General features: G+C 37.5%; 1 protein-coding gene across 3 annotated transcripts in view; it reads left to right on the top strand.

The window, feature by feature from the left end:
* Positions 1-23451, top strand: part of LOC120539499 (rho-related BTB domain-containing protein 2-like) — a 150605-nt gene extending 127154 nt beyond the window's left edge. For all 3 annotated transcript variants that reach the window (XM_039769609.1, XM_039769608.1, XM_039769610.1), the window contains 9 exons: positions 2851-3052; positions 3189-3292; positions 7204-7389; positions 11621-12591; positions 14574-14692; positions 16566-16716; positions 20501-20589; positions 21286-21391; positions 22700-23451. In XM_039769609.1, the coding sequence (XP_039625543.1) occupies positions 2851-3052; positions 3189-3292; positions 7204-7389; positions 11621-12591; positions 14574-14692; positions 16566-16716; positions 20501-20589; positions 21286-21391; positions 22700-22911 (2140 nt within the window). In that variant the 3' untranslated portion in view covers positions 22912-23451. The remainder of the gene's footprint in view (positions 1-2850; positions 3053-3188; positions 3293-7203; positions 7390-11620; positions 12592-14573; positions 14693-16565; positions 16717-20500; positions 20590-21285; positions 21392-22699) is intronic.
* The last annotated feature ends 390 nt before the right edge of the window (positions 23452-23841 follow it).

Here is a 23841-nt window from a genome sequence, read left to right as displayed (position 1 = left end):
CTTTACCCTTGGTGCCGCTTGCTCTGGTTTTATTCTCCTAATTCTAATCTTCCTGTCTGTCACCATTACTTTATGCTGCACTGTTCACAGTTTCTCCCTTTATGATCTTAAAAGTTCTTACCTCTTTCAAATGAGATCTTCTACACATTAGAAAGCTTATCCATTTGTACTCAGAAAACATCCTTCTTCTCTTCCTCACAGCCCACATAAGGAGTATATGCACAAATGAAGTTAACTGCAGCTTGACACTCGTATACAGTATATATGCATTATACAAAACTGCTCATCTTCTTTTTGTTAAATGGTTTCAATACATGTTGATATTCAAATGACTGGATACAGAAGCAGGTGTTGAATACCTCTTTAAAGTTATTTTTTCCTAATATTGCTAAAGAGTGGCATTTACTTGGAGTGATTTACTTTTGTATCCTCAGGACTTCCAGTGCCCTGTAAAATACATATACATTTTCCATATTTTCAGGATTTGTTGCTTTATTTAATAGAGACTTATCTTGGTCAAACAGAACTCAGGTTAAGGACTCCACTTCAGTGGTGCAATTACTAACATCCAGAACTCCAGAATTTCAACTGTTTAATGCAAAAAAAAAATATATATATCCTATCATTTTTTTCACTATGTAGTCTAATGTTTTTTTATTTGATAATGTTTTTATGAATACTTCTTGTTCCTTATGTCTTTCTACTGCCATCATGACAAGTTTCCTTTCTATCAGTTTTTCCATCTGTCTTTTAAGTTGTTCATTATGTTTCTCCAGTGTACTGTTTTGTTTCTTCAGTTTTTTCTTTAGCTGACCCTTCAAACATTTTTTCAGCTGAGTGTAGAGCCAGCGTAAAAGTTTTTTTTAAAAAAAGTGAATGTGTATGCTGTAAGATATGAGTGAAAATGATGAGTGGCTTTCATCTGATATTTTGTCTGGAATTGGGTCGGCCATGGTTGCACTTCCATGTTCTAGTACAAGTCCTGGCTTCTGGAGGTTTGTATCAACTCTTGCAAAGCCTTCTCTTCTGTGCTGTCCTGTCAGTTAGCCCACAGTTTGAATTTGTCTTATCTGCTAATCTTTTGCTTGTGTCTGTGTTAGGCCTTGACTTAATGAGTTACTTGTGATTACTTCTAATTCTTCTTCTTACCGAGTCTTACTAAAAAATTAACATTAACATTGTTGGACAGTGTGTCTTTTTTACACATTTATCCATTACATCAGGATAATTCCAGGTTTCTGACTTGACATGAAACACACAAAAATATCTTCAAACTGTGGTGATGATTAACAATTAAACCCATTTTCCAAACATTCCACTTCATCCACAGACATTTTTTGTGTTAGGTAATTTCATTATAGCAGCATGAAGAAGAACCTGAACCAGAAAATTATGAACTGGAAACTGTAAGTAAATTGCTTAATGGATAGCTGATGCTGTATATGGTTGCTTTAGATGGTTTCCACATTGACTACAGAGAACCTACCCAAAACTCCCAAAGACTATTTCTCTGACTATTTCACTGATGCCTCATGGATCCAGTGCCCTGGTTATGAATCCTGGATATTGTCTGTGTGAAGCCTGTTCAATTTTCCCATGCTGGTGCTACTTAGATTAATTGTCGAATTCAGATTGGTTCTGTGTGAGTGTGAGTGCAGGTTTGTGTAAGAGTGGGTCCTGCTTTCTTTCTTTGTTGGATGTAATTCTGCCCCATGTGTGTGTGGGTTTCCCTCCAGGTACTCCTGTTTTCCTCAAACATTCTCAAAGATGGTTAGATTAACTAGTGATTCTGTATTGGCCCTGTGTGAGTGTGAGTGCGGGTACAAGCAGGAGAGGGCCCTGTGATGGATTGGAGCTTTGACTTGGAACCTTTGTGCTTGACAGTTCTGGGATAAGCTGTGACCATTCACAGTTCTGACTTGGGTTAAGCAGGTTTAATATGTTATGTTTATTTCTTGTACAAATCTATGTTTTGTTCTGGCTGTAGTTTTTGCGCCCGTGTAGGGAGGCTAGATGCAATGCAAGTTGCATGCATAAAGCCTTTTCCACCACAGATTTTCCAGCTATTAAATACTGAGTCTTCTCAGTAGACACATTGTTGCAGAGACAAATGATCCTGTTAGAAATAGGCACTATTACCGCCTTTCGCCCTGATCTGGAAAACGGTAGGAAGTGAACTGATGTGTTGTTGGAATAAATGCTGTTTATTACCTGTTTGATGAAATTTCCCAGTTTCAAACTACAGATCGTTGTCATCATTTTTTTTTCAAAGTACAGTAGTTAGTTCAAATTCAAAAGAACAAAATCAACTTTTTACTCTATAGTTTGTGAAAGATTCATTCACTCTGAAAGACAGCTGCCTCACAAAAAGCTATGCAATTTAAAACATTTTACAGTTTACACTTATTTGTACAGGCTGAATTTGCAATGAATGAATATGCAGTAATAATATTTTTAAATGTTGATTCAGCCCCATTATTGCTAACATTAGACTTAAAGAAACATACTAGATTATTGCTGATTAATTTCAATTCTTATTTTTGTTATAGTGGATGGTAATTCTGCCCCAGGTATTCTTTTTACAATTAACTCGCAACATTCTGCTTTTCTCCAATTGGAAGGCAGCCAAGGGTGCTGTGTACTTCCAAACTCCTTGATTTCAAACTCCACTTTGCAGAAAAGTGTGCTTTAAGAGTAATGCATATATTTTTGCAGTGTAGTAATTGTCACTTTATGCATTTAAGCATATTTACATGGGATCAAACTTGTTGCCTAAACATGATAAGGTTTGAGTTTATCAATTTTATTAATTCATACTTTGTCATAAGGTGTTTTTTTTAAAACTTCTAGTTCCCAGTTGATGGATTCTGATATGGATTACGAGAGGCCAAACGTTGAAACCATCAAATGTGTGGTAGTAGGAGACAATGCTGTGGGAAAGACTCGCCTCATTTGTGCCAGGGCATGCAATGCCACCTTAACACAATACCAGCTTCTGGCTACCCATGTACCAACTGTCTGGGCAATTGACCAATATCGTGTATGCCAAGAGGTTAGTAAAATTACAGCAATTTGATTGTATTTTCTTATTACCAACTGTTTAAAGTTCTTTAACTTATTTTACACAAATACTTAGTTACAATAACTGAATTCTTTAAAAACATTCTTCTCTTCACAACTTCTCTTAGGTGCTAGAACGATCACGTGATGTAGTGGATGATGTTAGTGTATCACTTCGTCTATGGGATACTTTTGGTGATCATCACAAGGATCGTCGTTTTGCCTATGGAAGGTGAAGTCACTTTTTCAATGATGCTTTTAAGAAATAAAATATACTTTGTATTTTACTAATTGGGTCTTCATCCAAATCATTGTCACCTGTTATGCCATTAGATAGCTAAGAGAGAATTTAGAAACCTTAAACCATGATTAGGCTGAATTGCTAAAAATGGATGGATAAAATTGTTTTAATATTTATGAATTTAAGAACAGCTGAAAACATACATTTTTCTTAAATTTATCACTATTTTTATCAAAAAATAGCTGTACGCTTTTGTTTTTTCTTTATTTTATTTGAGGATGGCTAGTACTTCTGCCTTTTAGTTCCATTGTTTCTGAATTTGAATCACTCATCATTTCATTGATTGCTTGTTGTTTGGATATTTTACACATGTTTTGGTTCCACTGGGTACCCCCAAATTATTATGTATTAAGTTGAGCATTGATACCAAATTGGCTGAATTGAGGATTGGTGTGTGTGCAAGGGTGGCTTGTTAAATCAGTTTGGTTTGGATGAAGTAATTTATGAATAACTTGCAACCAAGGAACAATGACTTTAGCCAGAAGTTTAGTATCTGAGTTCATGAGTGAGAAGAGACTGGTGTTTTGACAGTGTGTGGGGTCGTGGTCTTGTTTTAGGAGCAGCATAATGGCTGTTATATTAATGTTTGGATTCAGACGACTTGAAGAGGTGGCTTCCTTAATCATGTTAAAGAAGGTGTAGATAACTGTTTCCAAATAAGAGCGATTAACTCAGAAGGAAGCCTTTACAGAAGCAGTCTTTTCCACACTCATGGAGTGTAAATATTAATATCAAGTAATATCCAGAAAATGGGATGACAAAGACATAACAAAAACAATGTTAAAATGTAATACTGTAAGAAAATAATTTTAATAACAAAATTCAGTGCATCCGGAAAGTATTCACAGCGCATCAGGGTACAAAATGGATTAAATTCATTTTTTTCTTCAGAATTCTACACACAACACCCCATAATGACAACGTGAAAAAAGTTTACTTGAGGTTTTTGCAAATTTATTAAAAGTAACAAAACTGAGAAATCCCATGTACATAAGTATTCACAGACTTTGCTCAATACTTTGTCGATGCACCTTTGGCAGCAATTACAGCCTCAAGTCTTTTTGAATATGATGCCACAAGCTTGGCACACCTATTCTTGGCCAGTTTCGCCCATTCCTCTTTGCAGCACCTCTCAAGCTCCATCAGGTTGGATAGGAAGTGTCGGTGCACAGCCATTTTAAGATCTCTCCAGAGATGTTCAATCGGATTCAAGTCTGGGCTCTGGCTGGGCCACTCAAGGACATTCACAGAGTTGTCCTGAAGCCACTCCTTTGATATCTTGGCTGTGTGCTTAGGGTCGTTGTCCTGCTGAAAGATGAACCGTCGCCCCAGTCTGAGGTCAAGAGCGCTCTGGAGCAGGTTTTCATCTAGGATGTCTCTGTACATTGCTGCAGTCATCTTTCCCTTTATCCTGATTAGTCTCCCAGTTCCTGCTGCTGAAAAACGTCCCCATAGCATGATGCTGCCACCACCATGCGTCACGAATAGGGATGGTATTGGCCTGGTGATGAGCGGTGCCTGGTTTCCTCCAAACGTGACGCCTGGCATTCACACCAAAGGATTCAATCTTTGTCTCATCAGACCGGAGAATTTTGTTTCTCATGGTCTGAGAGTCCTTCAGGTGCCTTTTGGCAAACTCCAGACGGGCTGCCATGTGCCTTTTACTAAGGAGTGGCTTCTATCTGGCCACTCTACCATACAGGCCTGATTGGTGGATTGCTGCAGAGATGGTTGTCCTTCTGGAAGGTTCTCCTCTCTCCACAGAGGACCTCTGGAGCTCTGACAGAGTGACCATCGGGTTCTTGGTCGCCTCCCTGACTAAGGCCCTTCTCCCCCGATTACTCAGGTAAGATGGACAGCCAGCTCTAGGAAGAGTCCTGGAGGTTTCGAACTTCTTCCACTTACAGATGATGGAGGCCACTGTGCTCATTGGGACAGCAGAAATTCTTCTGTAACTTTCTCCAGATTTGTGCCTCGAGACAATCCTGTCTCGGAGGTCTACAGACAATTCCTTTGACTTCATGCTTGGTTTGTGCTCTGACATGAACTGTCAACTGTGGGACCTTATATAGACAGGTGTGTGCCTTTCCAAATCATGTCCAATCAACTGAATTTATCACAGGCGGACTCCAATTAAGCTGCAGAAACATCTCAAGGATGATCAGGGGAAACAGGATGCACCTGAGCTCAATTTGGAGCTTCATGGCAAAGGATGTGAATACTTATGCACATGTGCTTTCTCAATTTTTTTTTTATTTTTAATAGATTTGCAAAAACCTCAAGTAAACTTTTTTCACGTTGTCATTATGGGGTGTTGTGTGTAGAATTCTGAGGAAAAAAATGAATTTAATCCATTTTGGAATAAGGCTGTAACATAACAAAATGTGAAAAAATGCGCTGTGAATACTTTCCGGATGCACTGCAGATCATCTAGAATGAACTAGTAGAGGTTTAAATTTGTCATAACAATGCTGTGTGAAATTGTCACACAGAGGGCAGATAATTATTTTTGAAGTGTCTATTAATTATTTAATTTATTAAATAAATTTATAAATGAAACTAACAATCGAATTCAAAACAAGAGGATATGCAGTTTGCTCCTCAGAAGAATGAGCACACCACATTTCTTACAATGAGCAGAAGAAGAAACCATGATTTAATAGTATTTGTTTTCACAGTGATGGTCAAAAATAACTACAAATACAACATGCAGTGCCCAGCAGTTATCAAAAAGCCATTGATTTAAAGTAAACCTTACTAACTCAGTGTCTCCATTACTATACTCTCTCCATCTTCACAATCCACATCCCAGTATATGTAGAATAAAGCAGTAATGATAAGAATAGACAAAAGCTGAAGGCATCACATAAGATAAGATCATATATGAAGTTAACAGTACTAAAAAGGAATAAATTATCTTTATAAGAGTAGTCCAAAACTATCACTGAACTATAAAGAGAAACAAGTTAAGAAACTAGAATAAAGTACAGAGTGTCCAGAAAAGAAAATATTGTGCATTAGTGAAGGAAAGAATTCATGGCCATGGACTTATGTCTCTGTAAGAATGTCTCCTGGAGAGCACCATATGAAATTAAACAAAATTAGGTTTCAGCTTTGTGAGGTAGAGCAGGAACAGCTGAAGACTGACTTGTTCATAGTCAGAATATTAATGTGCCCCATCAGGACATTCTTCATGGCATTCCAGTAGGAGTTGTTAATTTTTGCAGTCTCCATGGCAGGGATTTGCACCGTATTCTATGATTTAACAAAAGCTGAATGGGTTCTGCATCTAGGAAGAGACATCACCATTGCTGTAAAGTATGCAGAAGGTATCCTTATTGTAAATAGATGTGGGGATTAATAATCAAAGAGGGTGCTGTGGTAAAAGTAGAGAGATGGAACTCAAGTTTTAAGCAGCAATTACTACGAAGTATCACAACCCTTTTATCTGTAGTTAATATATATATATTTTTTTTTGGTCAGGATATTTCTTAAGTTAAAAGTGACCAATTGCAGAACACTTATGACCTAATTCTTCCTTTAGCTTTCTAATACTGTGGGCATTGCACTTAAGCTACTGGAAAGGGTAGTTTCCGTTTCAAATATTGATCATTACTCAAAAAGTGTTATGTACATTTCAGTTGTAAAATTTTCATGCATTCCAGTGAATGTTCAGAGGCCAAAGGTCTCTTGATAAATGTTTATATGAACTTACAGCATTTCATAGGGATGACTTTTTAGTGGTTATTTCTGTTACACAAAACTATTAGTTTCCCATCAGAATGCTTTTGTAAATGTGCTGTTCTCATAATGTATTATTGTCAATCTTTCTCTTCCATCAGGTCAGATGTGGTTGTTCTTTGTTTCTCTATTGCCAACCCTAACTCTCTCCATCATGTTAAAACAATGTGGTATCCAGAGATCAAGCATTTCTGCCCACGGGCACCTGTTATTCTTGTTGGTTGTCAGCTGGATCTTCGCTATGCTGATTTGGAAGCTGTTAATCGGGCAAGACGTCCCCTTGCCAGGTACACTAAACACTAAAAAAATTAAAGAGTAATGAATAATCCAGTAAAACTGAAATATGTTTAATTTTTTAGTGCTGTGAAAATGTATTTGACTCCTTCCTGATTTTCATATCTTATTGCATATTTTTGATGTGAATTGTTTTCAAGTCTCTAGTCAAAATCTAACATTAAATAAAGGACTTCTGAGTTTTTTGTAATTATGACTATTATAAAATGAACAATTTTATGCAGCACCTACTGGCAATATGTCAAAAAGTAATTACACAGTACATTTGATAAACCACATGAGAAAAAGCCTTATTTACCTACAGTAACTTCAACCAAACTATTTCTGTAAATCAGTATTATACTGATTTTTTGAGTAGTTTTAGCCTACTCTTCCTTGTAGAACTGCTTAAATTAAGCACTATCGACAAGTTTTAAACATGAATTTCTCATTTCATCTCCTATTACCGCATCCATGTTGGATTTAGTTTTGCACTTTGTCTAGGCCAGTACATAACATTAATTTTGCTTCTTTTCAGCTATTCTTATTTATATTTCCTTTGACTATTGATTTGATGTTCTTAGTAAGAAATGCAGTGTTCCCTTTAGATATAACATTTAAATTATGTTGTCCAAAATTTTCCACTTTTCTCTCATCTATCTATACATTATTCTCCTAAAAGATTAAAAAGATTAGCCAGGTGCTTCTTGAAAATTCACGATAAGCAATAATGTTCTTCTTGTTTAGCAGTGGTTTCCACTTGCTAATCTTTAAAAAAGCCCATTATTGTCAAGTGTCAATCAGGTTGTGGAATTTTGAACAGTTATCTTTGCTAACGCAAGAGAAACATGCAGTTTTTAGTTATTTTTTATTATGCTTAAAGTAATTTTGGCATTCTGTCTACTCAGGAGAAGATTCAGTACTGTTGCCAGTGTTTTCCATTTGGAGATTTTTGTTCTTATTGTGGTTCACTGGAGTCCCAGCGTTTTAGAAATGGGTTTGTAGCCCTTCATGTAGATGCCAGCAACCTTTTTTTGTGATCTCTACAGGGATTACTTTTGATTGTGGCATCATGTGCTCAGTTAATTTTTGTGTTGATAACTTGACTCTGGTTTTAAGAGTTAAAATTATATACATTGATTATATACATTTTCAGTAAGGCAGAAATACCACATGATTTGAAATTGTAAACAAATGTCACACAGACCTAAAAAGCTAAAAAGTACTCATCTTATCCATATTTTCTAAATTTCCGTAGGCAAGTTTTTTGGATTATATGTACAGGTGTGTATGTGTATGTGTGTATATATATATATATATATATATATATATATATATATATATATATATATATATATATATATATATATGTGTGTATGTGTGTGTGTGTGTGTGTGTATTACATTCTTGGGTCTGAAACACAATCTGATTAATTGGGTGGTTACCTACCAAGTAACACTTATGGTCGCAAACGTCTGCCACATCCTCTCAGTTGAGAAAAGCAGATCATAGATATGTTATACAATATCTGCCAAATAATTCAAAGAGTACATGACACGTGTTTCGACCTTACTGGGGCTCGTCAGGTATATGCACTTTTGTATTCCCTTGTGCATCTGACATTGCACCACATTGGCTGGTTCGCTTATTTTACAGGGTGAAGATCCGAGTATTACATTCCTAGGTCTAAGTCGCAGTCTGGTTATTTGGGTGGTTGGGTGGTTGGGTGGTAAAGTGACAGAAATGTTTAATTGTGTACAAGCTTAAAGATTTCTGCCCATTTTAAAGGTCTGAGCAGACAAAAGCTGTAAATTGAGAAGAATATCTGCATACCAGCCATCATTTGCAAACCTGTTAGTCATGTGAAGAAAAGAAACAAAGTATCTGTGTAATAGCAGTTATTCTGAGTTGAATCATGTAAGAAGTGTAAATGTAGATTTCTGGATTGACAATGTATAATAACGCTCATATTTTTATTTAGGTGCACTGCTAAAAAAAAAATGCATTTTTAAAATTTGTTTAATATTGCTTGGTGTCACTTCTAAATATATCTCCATATCAGCAGTTAATTGCAACTTTGCTCACAGTGACATTGATAAAGCTCTTGCACAATATCTCACCAAAAGCAATAAAGAAGGTTGGTCACAGTAACATGTTTCCCATATTTAAATATTTTTTTGTGAAGTGAGTCGTAAAAAAGGGTTGAAGGAGTAGCAATGCCACTTTTTATTAATCAACATATATGGCCTCACATTGAGATATTATGGTATGATATTAAATGATGATCTTCTACATGCTATATATCAGTGATGGCGAACCATTTAGAAACCAAGTGCCCAAACTGCAATCCAAAACCCACTTATTTATCGCAAAGTGCCAACATGGCAATTTAACCTGAATACCACCTAAAACTGAACACCAGCATAACCAAGGAGCTGGTGGTGGATTTTAGGAGGCCCAGGCCCATCATGGACCCCGTGATCATCAGAGGTGAGTGTGTGCAGAGGGTGCAGACCTATAAATACCTGGGAGTGCAGCTGGATGATAAATTGGACTGAACTGCCAATACTGATGCTCTGTCTGTCTATCTATCTACTGAGCTTTTAGTTTAGAAAAGCAACTCATACATTAACATCTTTTGTCTTAAAAGAAAAACATAATAACAGAGCTTTCAATGATACAAACAACTTTTTGTTGAAAGGTAAAAGTTTGCATTCGGTATGCTTTTGAACAATTAATGTGCTTTTTGCTGTTGTATGCATGCTGATAATTTGTCTAACCTTGGCTCATACTTTGTAAGTTTGAGAGCAACACATGCAGCACTCAGGTCATCTGTTAGTCTGTTTCTGGTGTCAGATTTGATTTAATTCAAAGCTGAAAACAGCTGCGCACAAGCATAAGATGTTCCAAACAAAGTAAGGAAAGCAATCTCAAGTGCCTTCATTGACTTAAGATTATTTGGCAGAGAATTCCACACTTTAAGAATTTCATTTTCATAACTAACTGTGCTGTCCTTTGTCAGCCCTTCGATCCTCTTAAGTGTTTCACGCAGGTCTTCCCTATTAAGCTCCGCCCCCAAAGCTTCCATTATATATTACGGGGTCGTGGATCAGGTGTGGCGATTAGCAACTCCGGCAATAATTACAGATGCGGACGACTCCTCACCTGTGCGCTTAAGCGAGGACTGCCGCATCACAAAGCGGAAACCGCCCGCCACTCTACCATAACCTCTTTAAGCGCGAAAGCGGCAATTATCTGTTAAAACTGGCCTTTTCAATTTTGAGCTGTGGACCCGCTATACCACATCCCCTCCAACCCTACCATGGGAATCACAGACTCAAAAGGCTGCAGTCCGTGCCGCACCCTCAAGCAGCATGTGTGCCGCCCGCCTTACCCCAGACAGGAAAGGAAGGAAGCGCTCCCATTGGGCTGCTGGGCAGAGGGGTGGGTGATGTGAGAAAAGTCCTCCGGCGCGCGTGAAGAGGGGGAGCGGTGAGGGGAGCGGTGAGGGGAGCAGCCCGGCCCCGCATTCCTCTGGCTTTATAGTAACGAACTCTGTGCTCGGGCGACGGCGTGCGTGCCCACTGAGAGGGCTCTGAGCCCCCTTTGGCACGCGTGCCATAGGTTTGCCACCACTGCTATATATATATTTATTATAGAGATAGCCAAGTTTTATTCTGCATGATGTTGAATGATAGAAATCCTCTTTGGTGACCTCATAAACTAACCCAATAAAAACAAACATCAATGTATGCTATTGTAATAGATGCATACAAAAAAGGTCAGATATAATGACCAAATATGAAGGTCAAAATCGACAGTGTTAAAAAAAGGCATTGCTAGTTAGGACAGGTAAGATAGTTATACTCACTAATCATGGCTCATGTGAATAATAACCCTTCAAACCAATAATTGGATGCTGTCATTTTTTTAAGGCTATCCATAGCAACTGTTTTTTATGTTTTTTTCTTTGACATTTTTAAATATTACATTTATTTCACATAGAGAACTGATTCGTATTATATTAAGCTATATGCCCCTCTTTCTTGCATGAATGTATCTAGCACTGATTATTTTTTTTTCATATTTGTCAATTACTAAACTTTATTAAAGCAGGATTGAAGTTGTTTTAACAATTTCAAAACTCAAATATTAACTTAATGCTCTTTTACTTGGTGCTTGTGTCATTCTGCTTAAGTACTTGGCTTACAATATTTACAGTTTAAAGATTTTTTTTTTTCACAGACCTATAAAGCCCAATGAAATTCTGGCCCCAGAAAAGGGTAGAGAAGTGGCAAAAGAGTTGGGAGTACCTTACTATGAGACAAGTGTTGTGGCACAGTTTGGAGTAAAGGATGTCTTTGACAATGCAATTCGAGCTGCACTTATCTCAAGGCGCCACTTACAGTTCTGGAAATCACATCTGCGCAATGTGCAGCGGCCTCTGCTCCAGGCACCATTCCTTCCTCCCAAGCCACCACCACCTATGATCTTAGTACCTGATCCACCTTCTACAATTGAGGAGCACCCTGGGCGACTTCTTGAAGACCCTCTTTGTGCGGATGTAATTCTCATCCTGCAGGAGCGCCTACGAATCTTTGCACACAAAATCTACCTCTCCACCTCCTCCTCTAAATTTTATGATCTCTTTCTTATGGATTTGAGCCCTGAGAACTGTGACTCTGACAGGACAGCTGGCTATCTCCATACCCAGTGTCAGCCACTAGGGGGTCGTGACCTCCTTATGCGGGCTGCTAGTTTTGATGTGTCTGAGAGCAGTGATGAAGGAGATAGGTCAAATCTGAGGACCTCCACTAGTGATGGAACATTAAAAGGTGATAATTATGAGAATTCCAGGAGAGGTCGATTATTGTATACCTGGAGTCGGGCTTTTGTGAGTATTCAGGAGGAAATGGTGGAAGATCCAGTTACTTACAATTTACGGCCTATGACTGTAGTTCGAATGGATCCATCAGTGCAACCAGGGCCTTTCCGTGCTGTTCTACGATATCTTTACACAGGACAGCTGGATGAACATGAGAAGGAGCTCATGCACATTGCTCACATTGCGGAGCTGCTAGAGGTGTTTGATCTGCGAATGATGGTGGCCAACATTCTCAACAATGAAGCGTTCATGAATCAGGAAATTACCAAGGCTTTCCATGTGCGTCGTACCAATCGTGTCAAAGAGTGCTTGGCCAAAGGAAACTTCTCAGGTGAGATGTTATATGTTGTTCTTGAAGATGTAATAAAAATAAATGATCTAGAAGTCAGTAGCACAAGAGAACGGGAGGACAGCTGTTTATTAAAATAGGAAGCAGATCCATAAAGGAAGAAAGTCATTGGTTAGGACCACATAAGAAGTCAACCATGCTATCAGGGTACTACAGCAAATATTTTGTTTCTAAATCATCTAGACTTCTTATTGAGCTAGTACTTGCAATAGTTTCTCTCCTCCCTCAATCTATAAGAATTGGTTATTTTCATCATAAACACATGTCTATAATTTCAACCAGTATTACACCAATATTTATTTGTAAAATTCTTGCCTCATGCAGTGACATTGTACATACTGTATTAGATATTTATGGCCTTTGATGTTTCAGGTAAAATGCAAAGGCATCTTGAAGGGTGGTGTGTCATAGGTGTGCCTAGCTCTTACAGTAATTAACGTTTAGTAACATATGGTATCTTAGAAGAACAATAGACATAGCAAAATTGTCATGGCAACTTCCTGGCTTAGAATATTACAAAGTAGCAAGCGCATTTTAGCTGAGTTAAATGTAAGATATAAAGGTTTTGTTGGAAGGTACTTTTTCTTTTATAACCACACTGACCAGCATAGCCACAGATGTGAGTATGTGCTTAACCTTCCTCCTTCACTTCTTAGTTTTTATTTTACCAGCATATTGGAGCATTAGAACACATTTTACAAGAACAGGTTATTCAGCTGAACAAGTTCTCTGATCCTATTCACATTGTTTTTCATAAATGACATCAAATCGAGAGTTAGAAATGTGAACATAATGTATCATTAATGATTCCTAGCTAAAACTTATTTATACAGTTAAAGGCAGACATTTATAGACTTTTTTTTAATTCCTTGAAACCATAGCATTATGTAAGTCTTAAACTAAATTAGTTGAATTATTATAGGTTGACATAATTATCAATAATATTAATCAAAATAAGTAAATCAATAAAAAAAGTAATCAATAATAATCAAATGTTTAAGGTCATTTGTATTTTTTCAGGCTGCCATATGCATTATACAACAAATTGTTTATAGACTATAATCTGGATAATAGTATACTTTTTTTGGTGAGCACATCCTGGGAAGTTACAGCTTATGCAATGTGTACACCTCAATAAGGAAAGCCAAATGTATAAAGTACACAACTTACACCTTTTGCTTTCTGGTTGTCCCTTTCATCTGCAAGGGGAATAAGTACCCCATAGCCTCTAATAAAACTGAATTTAGTTTTTGTTATTTATGCCCCCATGTTAATCATACAGTCCTAATTTGAGAGGTTCTGCTTATTTGTGTTGACCTTTCAAAAGGCTTTACTTAACACTTCATTTGACATCTAGACTTTTAAATGTGCAGTGCACTTTGACATATTCTTGGTTCCCTCTTCCCTGGGCATGCTTGCTGAACATAAAATCACATGGTGTATAATTACTCTACAAAATACATAAAAAGAACTGATATTTGGAGGGGCATTACATGAGGGTTAGATTTGTTAGGGTCGTAAAAATGTTTGAAACATTAGCTTGAATGCCTTTAGCATGGATTTTGCTATTAGTTTGGATTTATTTCAAAAGACCCTCATAGGTTGAGTATTGCTTTTATCTGCCCTCATATCTATAAGTCATTAGAGCATTTTAGACAAGAACAAGCCAATTGACCCAGCATAGTCCACCAACTGGAGTTCAGAGAGTTTTTGCATGTGTGTGCCTGGTGATAGACTAGCATCGCAGGGCTGACTCCTGTTTCCGGCTGACTAGATAGACTCCGGCTCCAGTTGGACAAAGCAAAATTTGAAAATAGATGAAGTTGATGAAGTCTGCAATATCTAACTTTTATTTTATATTTTACATGTAGATGGGTAATTTTATTTATTTAATTTTTGGTTCACTGCATAAATGGTTGTTTGAATTTATGGCTTTATTCATAACTTTTTTACAATTTTCCTAGATGTTGTATTTAAGCTGGATGATGGGACAATTATGGCCCATAAACCTTTATTAATCTCTAGCTGTGACTGGATGGCAGCCATGTTTGGAGGGCCTTTTGTTGAGAGCTCTACCAAAGAGGTAAGTTGGGCAGGGTAGAGGAATCCTAGTACAGTTGTTTGTGTCAACACGTAGAACCAAGAATTCTTTAAGACAATTGCAGTGAAATTTAGTCAAGGCAAAAAAATGAATGCACAAAAAATGAATACACAATTTAGAAGCATGTTAAAAAATGTCTCAGATTTCATTTTTTCCCCCTCTCAGAAAACAATATTATCTGGCTTTTTTTTCAATTTCTTGCCTTTTGCAATGCTTTTGGAACATTCGTAACACTAAAAGGACCATATTTAAAAATATGTGCATTTTTGAGTCTCTTTAATATGTGTCTTGTATCGAAATAATTATTCAAGGCTAATTAGTTTCAGTATCAAGCAAAACAATAAATATGTTTCTTATAAATGTGTTAATTAGTAATGAATAGGATGTTGCTTCAGTGCTGCTATCTTTTAAATAATTAATATTAACTCTTTATGAGTATATCATTTGCAGTGCATTGAAATTCTAGCCTTATGAATGCCATTTAAACAGCATAGCGACTAGGCTGAATTTTCTAAAGATGAAAGATTGAGATGACTTATTCAATCACAACATGACATGCCCAGGTTTTTTTTTTTGTTTTTCTAGTGTACTTATTTTAAGATGCATAAGCATTGTAACACAGAAATAAAAAAATATTTTCAATTCCGCTTAATCTAACTCGGAGACCAGAGCCTATCCCAGCAGCAGTGGGTGCAATACAGGAAAAAGCTCTAGTCAGGCTGCCAGTCCATTGGCATGCACAGAATTAAAGAAAAACATTTTTTTTTTGTTTCTTTATTTTTTTATAGAGTCATGTTGAGAAGTCCTATAACTATATACTGTACATGTACAGGATAACGTTTCATTTATATTTTGGTATCTGGTACACTGCATTGCTGTGCATTGCAAGTTATGTGATTGAATGAATTAATTAGGCAAATAGTTAACTAAATCACTACCAATAAAGTATTGACAAAAAATTAACATGGACTGAAAAAGAGCACATCAAGTTCATGGTAAATACTTTGTATACAGCATATATATTTATGCTAATATCAGTGCAGTGGATAGTGAGGCAGTTGGGTTTCCTCTCACTCCAGGTAACTAGAGTGCAGCAGAGCAGGGCAGCATTCATGTGTGCCAACTGGGGGGATGAAGCAGCTGCAACCCAGGGGAGGGAAAGTTATCCATTATTTGCTTCTGTATCATTTTAGTACTGGCACTGAAGTGTGAAAGGTGGTATTGATACCAAAGACAAAATTTTAGTATCGATCCAATACTACTGTGCACCCAAATAGGAGATGCATCTGATTTATAAGCCACTAAAATTTAAAAAGAGCTGATGGAACTCCCTGTGTTTACAACATTCAAATATCAGATGCTATATTGTTAAGCAATTTATAAATTATAAAATTTTTATTAATACAGTATATAATACAGTTGATCTTTATATAATTTGCCATTGCTGCTATGCCTTATTTACAGAACTCTGACCCTAAACATAGGTATCAGACTGGTTACAGGCTCTTCATACCAAAACTTGTAGCAAGACTCAAATGTGTAGTCAAAAAGTAAATATACCATTATAATTAAAATAAATGAAAGAGATGCACATACTATTTTTCATACTGATTTCCAATAAGATGAGAAATATAGGGATCAAAACTAAAGAGTCTTTTTGATGCTGATGGCCAGTTTATTAGAAAATAAATCATTGTATGAAAAGTAAACTGCAGTTAAATATATTGTTCTAGTTTTAGAAATCTAGTGTGAAACTAGCTGCTCACTAGGTCAAAACAGAATTAAAAGCATCCCAAATTACAATCATAAATACATCATATTTCTTGTTTGGTGTTACTCTTTTTTTCTTCCCCAGGTATTGCTGCCTAATACTACCCGTAGCTGCATGCGTGCTGTACTTGAGTACCTTTATACGGGACAGTTCTGCTCACGTCCAGACCTTGATGCCATGGAGCTTATTGTGTTGTCAAATCGACTGTGCCTACCACATTTGGTGGCATTAACTGGTGAGAAGATTATTCTTAATTTGCAGTTTACTGTACTATAAGTCATTTTATTTAGTCATCAGGGCAAATGAGATGAAGTTGTTTTAATAATAGTATTTTATTAATGACTTAGATCAACAAATAGAACCATTTAGTTATAGTACCTATAAAAAGAAAGTATTAACCACCATATATATATATATATATATATATATATATATATATATATATATATATATATATATAATATATATATATATTACAGTATATTCATATTTTTTGCTTCACAACACTCAACTACATTGGATTTTTTTCTAATTACTACTATTTGATATCTTAGAAGCAGAAGCTCTAAATTCATAATTTTCATTTGAGTCTCTTTATTTACTAGCACAAACAAACAAATGAGCAATGTGATGTTGGCAATTGTGCTTAACTTGTATCTTTTAAGCATTGCATTTCTTGTTTCTCTTTTGGATGTAAAAGGTAGTACTGCTGAAAAAAATATATGGTAGCATTTTCAGGGCTATAAAATTGGTTCAGCAATACAGAATCAAGCATTTGTCAGGCCTTTTTAGTAAATGCATTGGCAGAGTATAGTACACATTTTTAAAATATCAAAAACTGGTATTTTGAAAAGAATAGTGAATTTTGAAAACTGTTTATCTTAAAACAGAGAGACATTCCATACAACCTCAGTTACAATTTATTTACTACTAGCCAACCCGCGGCGTAGCATACGGCGCATAATCAGGCCGCTTTTTAAATGATTTTTAAGCACAGAGGAAAAACTAAACATTTGAAAAATCTGTAATTTAATAAACCACCAAGAAAAGTAACATTGCAACAATGCACGCTACGAACCAACATACAATTGTCCGTGACTGAAAACCGGAGGAGCGCCGTCTCGCTTTCTCCTTCCAAAGCGAAGGATGGGGTTGAACGGCGCTCGTTCAGTACGCACTGCCCGCTTATGTGCCTGCCCCCAACTCCCTACCTGAGTCGCTTTCGTCTGTGTACAGTCCACACGCACCTGTGAGTCACGTTGACTGTTAATTTTCCAAACACCGCCTCAGTCGGTTTCCACGTTGATTTTTCATTGTTCTTTGCGGTTCCGGCTGCTTTTTTATATATAATCCACCAAGTCACCCGACCATGGGGGTTTACAAAGGGTAGGGACGTAATCAGTGCGAGCGTATGACCCGCACGTACTGGGAATTTCGTTCGTGGGGAACAATTGGAAGCCACGGTCTCCATCACGAATGGGGTTCAACGGCTTCCCACGCCGGGTAGACACACGTTGATCCATTCAGTGTACCGCGCGTGCAGTACCGGACATACAAGTGCATCACAGACCTGTTAATGCTCAATCTCACGTGGCTGAAAGCCACTTGTCCCTCTAAGAATTTGGACGCCGACTGCTGTTGGGTCGTGTAACTATTTAGCAGGCGGGAGTCTCGTTCGTTTTCGGAAATAACCAGCCAAATCGCTCCACCAACTAAGAACTGCCATGCACCACCACCCACAGAATCGAGAAAGAGCTATCAATCTGTCAATCCTGTCCGTGTCCGGGCTGGGTGAGGTTTCCTGCGTTGAGTCAAATGAAGCAAAAGGCTCCACACCTGGTGGTGCCCTTCCATCAATTCCTTTAAGTTTCAGCTTTGTAACCATACTCCCCCCTGAACCCAAAGACTTTGGTTACCTGGTTGGCTGCCCCGCCTGTTGCGGGGCCTGCATTGGTGAAGCAGGTGAGACGGTAATGAAACAGAGGCACAGGGCTTATTTGTTTTTAAAGACTGCTTCCTTCATTGGGTTTTAACCAATGCACGGAACGAACCAACACACAATCGTCCGTGTGGCGCTCAGGGTGGAACGGGAGGAGAGGAGAAGGACATCCACTCCGCTCCCCCCGTCATGTTAGTCTGCTGGTTTCTCGTTCAGTATACACTGCCTGCTCATGTGCCCACCTTCAACTCGTCACTCGAGTCTTTGTACAGTCCAGATGTACCTGTGACTCACGTAGACTTTTCATTGCTCTGTGCGATTTTGGCTGCCTTTCTATATATAATCCACCAGGACACCTGACCATGGTGGGAGGGGGGTGTGTACAAAGTGCAGGAGCATCTAAGAAGACGCATGTTTGTCACGGATGCGAATTGCTGTATGTAGCGTGTAAAACAGTTTGCCAGGGTGCACGCGGTCGTGCGTCGTAACCGAAAACTCGTTTTTTAAAGACTGCTTACTTCATTGTGTTCTAACCTCAGTTGTAAAGGAATGTTTTAAGGATCCCATGGGACCGTTTTACACGCCGCATATGGCGATTCACTTCCGCGAGACACATGCCTCTATGAACAGTCAGCGTGGGTCGGAGCTGCATGTTGCCTCTACGACAGACGAATATAAATGACGCCATTTTTTCCGTGTCGTCGCGTCTGAGTTGGTGGGCGTGGCTCTGCGAGTTGTCGTCGTATCCAATGGTCTTGGAGTTGGTGGGCGTGGCTCCTTCCTACTTGCGCCATAGGTGTCTCACTTGTCGGCGGCTTAGTGAATCCACGCCCCTTCCGGTGTGCTTTCTATGGTCATCTTGCCTTAGTGAATTATATATATAGATTTCAAGTTGAAGGGCGGCATGGTGGCGCAGTGGGTAGCCCTGCTGCCTTGCAGTTAGGCGACCCGGGTTTGCTTTCCGGGTCCTCCCTGCATTGAGTTTGCATGTTCTCCCCGTGTCTGCGTGGGTTTCCTCCGGGCGCTCCGGTTTCCTTTCACAGTCCAAAGACATGCAGGTTATGTGCATTGGTGATTTTAAATTTTCCCTAGTGTGTGATTGGTGTGTGTGTGTGCCCTGTGGTTGGCTGGTGCCCTGCCCGGGGTTTGTTTCCTGCCTTGTGCCCTTTGTTGGCTGAGATTGGCTCCAGCAGACCCCTGTGACCCTGTCGTTAGGATATAGCGGGTTGGATAATGGATGGATTTCAAGTTGAAACTTTATTTCAGCTTAGTATATTCACCCATTTTACATGGCCAATAGCCAACCCTGATGGCAAAACAAGTGCCAAATACAAGTTATTGAAACGGCCACTGGATCAGGAACATGGCCTTGAACTCATCACCATGTTAACTGCCTACACATGTGTGGGAAGACCTCAAGATAGATTATAACTGTCCATTGGGTATCTCTTTCAAAATACTTTTGTTTAAGTAATTCTAACTACAATTACTGTAGTCATAGACCTTCTAGAACTAACAGTAGAACAGCCATCAACGCAATTTTTACATCACTTGAATGTTCATCTAGTGTCTGTGAAAGTTATTTCAGCCACTACAATTTGTCCGGACTCAGTCGGTAAAATGCTATTAAAAATGTGTTTTATGTACTCTACTAATACACTTATTTCTTATATTTTATTTTTAAAATGACATTCTCTGTTTCTCTCTGTAATGGTTTAACATATGACTTATTGTTACCAAGTATTTTAATAAGCAATAATGTGATATCTCAGTCTTTGATTTAGTAAATTAACAAAAATGAACACAGTCAACACAGTTAACTAAGCTCCCAAACATATCTGCATGTTGTACAATGCGTAGTCTAACTTGTTAATAGTTTAAAAAGTAAAAAAAAAATCTGTGTATATTCTACATGTAATTTCAAATTCTGAAAGAACTGATATGCTTTTAAAGGCAACAGAAAGCTACTAAGTTCTCATGGGATCTTTTGCTTTGTCTATGCTATTTCTTTCTAGTTATATTTTAATAGTGTTTTAATTGTAATAGAGTTTGCTTAAGGTTTCTTAATTTTATATTACAGAACAGTACACTGTCAATTTATTGATGGAAGCAACCCTAATGGGAGCTGACATTGATGGGGACGTGCTGGTTTATTTAGAGATGGCACAGGTACTGTGTAAAGGCACACTGCCTTCTTATGAAAAGAGATTAGATTGTATGAGAATACTTTCATGAAGTTATTCATGATTTGTTCCCTTGATCTTTGCACATATCTTTTGCTCATGATAAGTAACATAAACTTCACCTTCTACTTTCATGCCTTTTTTATGTTATGACAGTTTTTGTCATAAAAATGCTTTGGTTTTCCACATCAATAAATATCCTACTCTGGCTATGGTAGGAATATGAATTCTAGGCTTAAAATCCTTGTGAATTTGGATTTATACTGCAGAATAATTATGAATTTTACCTTCTATAATATTTACTTTGCTCAGAGATTCTTCTGAACGAAACCCATAATGTCCAAGTATACAAATATGCAAGTCTAAACATGCATTTGCAAGCTTAGGTTCAGCTTAGATATTATATGTGCCTAATTTTTCTACTATGGTTCTTGTATAAATATTTATAAATAGCACCTTTTACCTCCTAAATCAACCCCATCTACCTCTTGTATCTTGTGAGTAGAATTCTGCCAGTTTGAAACTTCATGAGAGAAAGACAGTCCTCACACTACAGTTTACAACTCAGTTATTTTTCACTGGAATCATTCCCAGATAGACACCATCTGGCAAACAATTGTTTTATTGTCCTAGTTATAAAGCATCACCTGAAGCATCTTTCTTTTCTTTCCCTTGTCTTCAGTTTCACTGTGCCCTTCAGCTTGGCAGCTGGTGCCTGCATCACATCTGTACCAACTATAACAATGTGTGTCGTAAGTTTCCAAGAGACATGAGGGCCAAATCAGCAGGTATGACAGAAGCTAAAGGTGTGACTGTGGTGCGGCCAGTAAGTTAATAAAAACACCTGACCAGATCTAAATATCAGTTTGTTAATAGGTTTAGCTCTGTAAAAAAATGTGGATACTATTCCTGAGATGGCACTAATTTAAATTAAAATGATAAAAATGCCAATATATAAGTAATTCAATCTTAAGATTTTTTAGATGTTTCATCAAAGGTAATGCTGTTAGTGCAAGTTGGTGCAAAACCTATTATTACCCTTTTTGTAGTGTTATATGAAAGTATCATTTTTAATGTACAGCAATACATATGACACTTTAATAGTTTTATTTTAATAAAAAAAGGTGAGAATACACTTTCAGAATTACTATAGAAAGGCACTCATTATCAGAATCCTGTTACCTTATCACAACAAGGTTGATCACAAGGTTTATATAATTACGTCAGAGTTCTGTCGGTCTCTATCCTGAAGATAAAATGAATTTTACATAATCCATTTGGGCCATTTCCAAAAATCTATGTAAACGACCACTACAAGAAAATAAATTTTGTTTTATAGGTTTTCTCAGTCACTCAACCGTATTGATCATCACAGAACCACATTGTCAAAACAGCTGTCACCATCCACAAAACAATAATACATTTAGCAAAACTCCTTATTCTCACTTGAAAACTCACTCAACCTATCAAAAAAATAGATACTTGCAGGAAAGTGAATTATCCAATGAAAATATGCAGCATTATGTTACTAATACAAACAAGAAGTCACTGGCTGATCACTGGCAAAACAATGAAAACATTTTTCACTGAAGCATAATATGGGTAGTGTAATCAGGTGTATGGTATGTTACTTTTTGCTAACTGTGTGTAATGCCAGAGTTCCGGACAACTACTCCATTATGTAATATGCATATTGATTGCAACTCCAAAAGGTCAAAATTCAGTAGTCTTATCACTTCAGTTCAGCTAAGTAGGTAAACATGTACAGTTTCTATCTTGTGAAAAAGTAGGTATAATCTGTTAAATGGTCTCCATGAAATTTCTGTTTCAACAACACCCCTACTTCACTTATATTGTATTTATGGAAAAATCTTTTGTTTAGAGGATGCACGTCCTCACCTTTTTTGTGTTTGAAGTTCTGTTAACACAGTCAAAAAGGAAAGGCATATAAATATTTAGTGATCACAATAGTTAATACCTCTTATTGTCATTTTCAACTATTATACGACAATTGCGTCTCAGGGCGGTTATGTAGCGATAGGGTATGATACTTCTTATACTGTGTGTGTTAATGAGCTTGCTGACTGTGTTTTCAGAAAATCAGGAGTATTTTGAGAAACATCGTTGGCCGCCTGTGTGGTATCTGAAGGAAGATGACCATTATCAACGGGCACGTAAAGAGCGGGAAAAGGAGGACTATCTTTATCAAAAACGCCAGTCCAAACGCAAGTGGCTCTTTTGGAACTCACTCTCATCATCTTCCTCTGCTTCATCCTCTTCTTCTTCTAGCTCCTCTGCTGTTGTCTGATTTGTTCACTGGGATCTTGCCTGATTGAATGAATACCTCTTCCCGCATCTTCAGATTCAGATGGGGAGTAAATGTTGGGTAAGATTTGATTGAGCCAAGGCAGTGCTTAGTCATACTAGATGCCTGCTTGCTCTTCAGAGATGTCCAGGTAAAATTATCAGTGGCATGAGTTGTAGCTTTTCTCATTGGCTGCCAGTGCCAGGTTATGTACAGACCAATGAGTGCAGACACATATGAGTATGCCGCACTTAATGTGAGGTACTGCTTTTAATAATTCTTCTTAATGCTCAGGCACTTCATCACTTAACAAGAAGTTGTTTTGTGAGCTCTGTCACTCTGTGCTTTCCGAAAAGGGTTGGATTTCTCCAATTCCTATCAGTTTGTTCTGTTTACAACAGTGAAGTGGAACCACAACAATGACAAAAAAGCAAAAATGAGAACTATTCCAGTATTTTTTTTTTATCTTATTCCTTTTCACTCTTTTGCTGCAATGGTATCAAGCCTACAGGTGTTCAAAATGCTTTGTGTGCTATTTTATTTAAAAAAATCCTATGGCGCATTCAAAGATTTCCTGAGGTCATGCTTTAGCTCAGCGGGTGCCATTAGGATTGAGTTAGGATGATTTTTGGATACATTGTTACACACTCTGTATAGCCGGTAATTATTTGTGAGATTGTTTTGTCTTTCTGCACCTGAGATAGATGATCCACAAATTATAAAATCCTTTGAGGAATAAGAGCCTATTCCTCCAACTTCCAGTACCTGTCTTGTGCAATACTCCTGAGCCTCGAATCATTTGTCTGTTTTAGATAATACTTCAAAAGTGTGCATTGACCTTGTTTATACACTTACACATTTAGATGGAAATAGTATCCATATTGCAACAGATTATTTATATTTTTTATTTTTTCCCATATGGTATGTCAGTAC

This window comes from Polypterus senegalus, chromosome 11 (genome assembly GCF_016835505.1).
Source record: "Polypterus senegalus isolate Bchr_013 chromosome 11, ASM1683550v1, whole genome shotgun sequence".
Taxonomy (NCBI): domain Eukaryota; kingdom Metazoa; phylum Chordata; class Cladistia; order Polypteriformes; family Polypteridae; genus Polypterus; species Polypterus senegalus.
The sequence above is the reverse complement of the archived record's forward strand: the minus strand, read 5'-3'. Positions and strand labels throughout refer to the sequence as shown.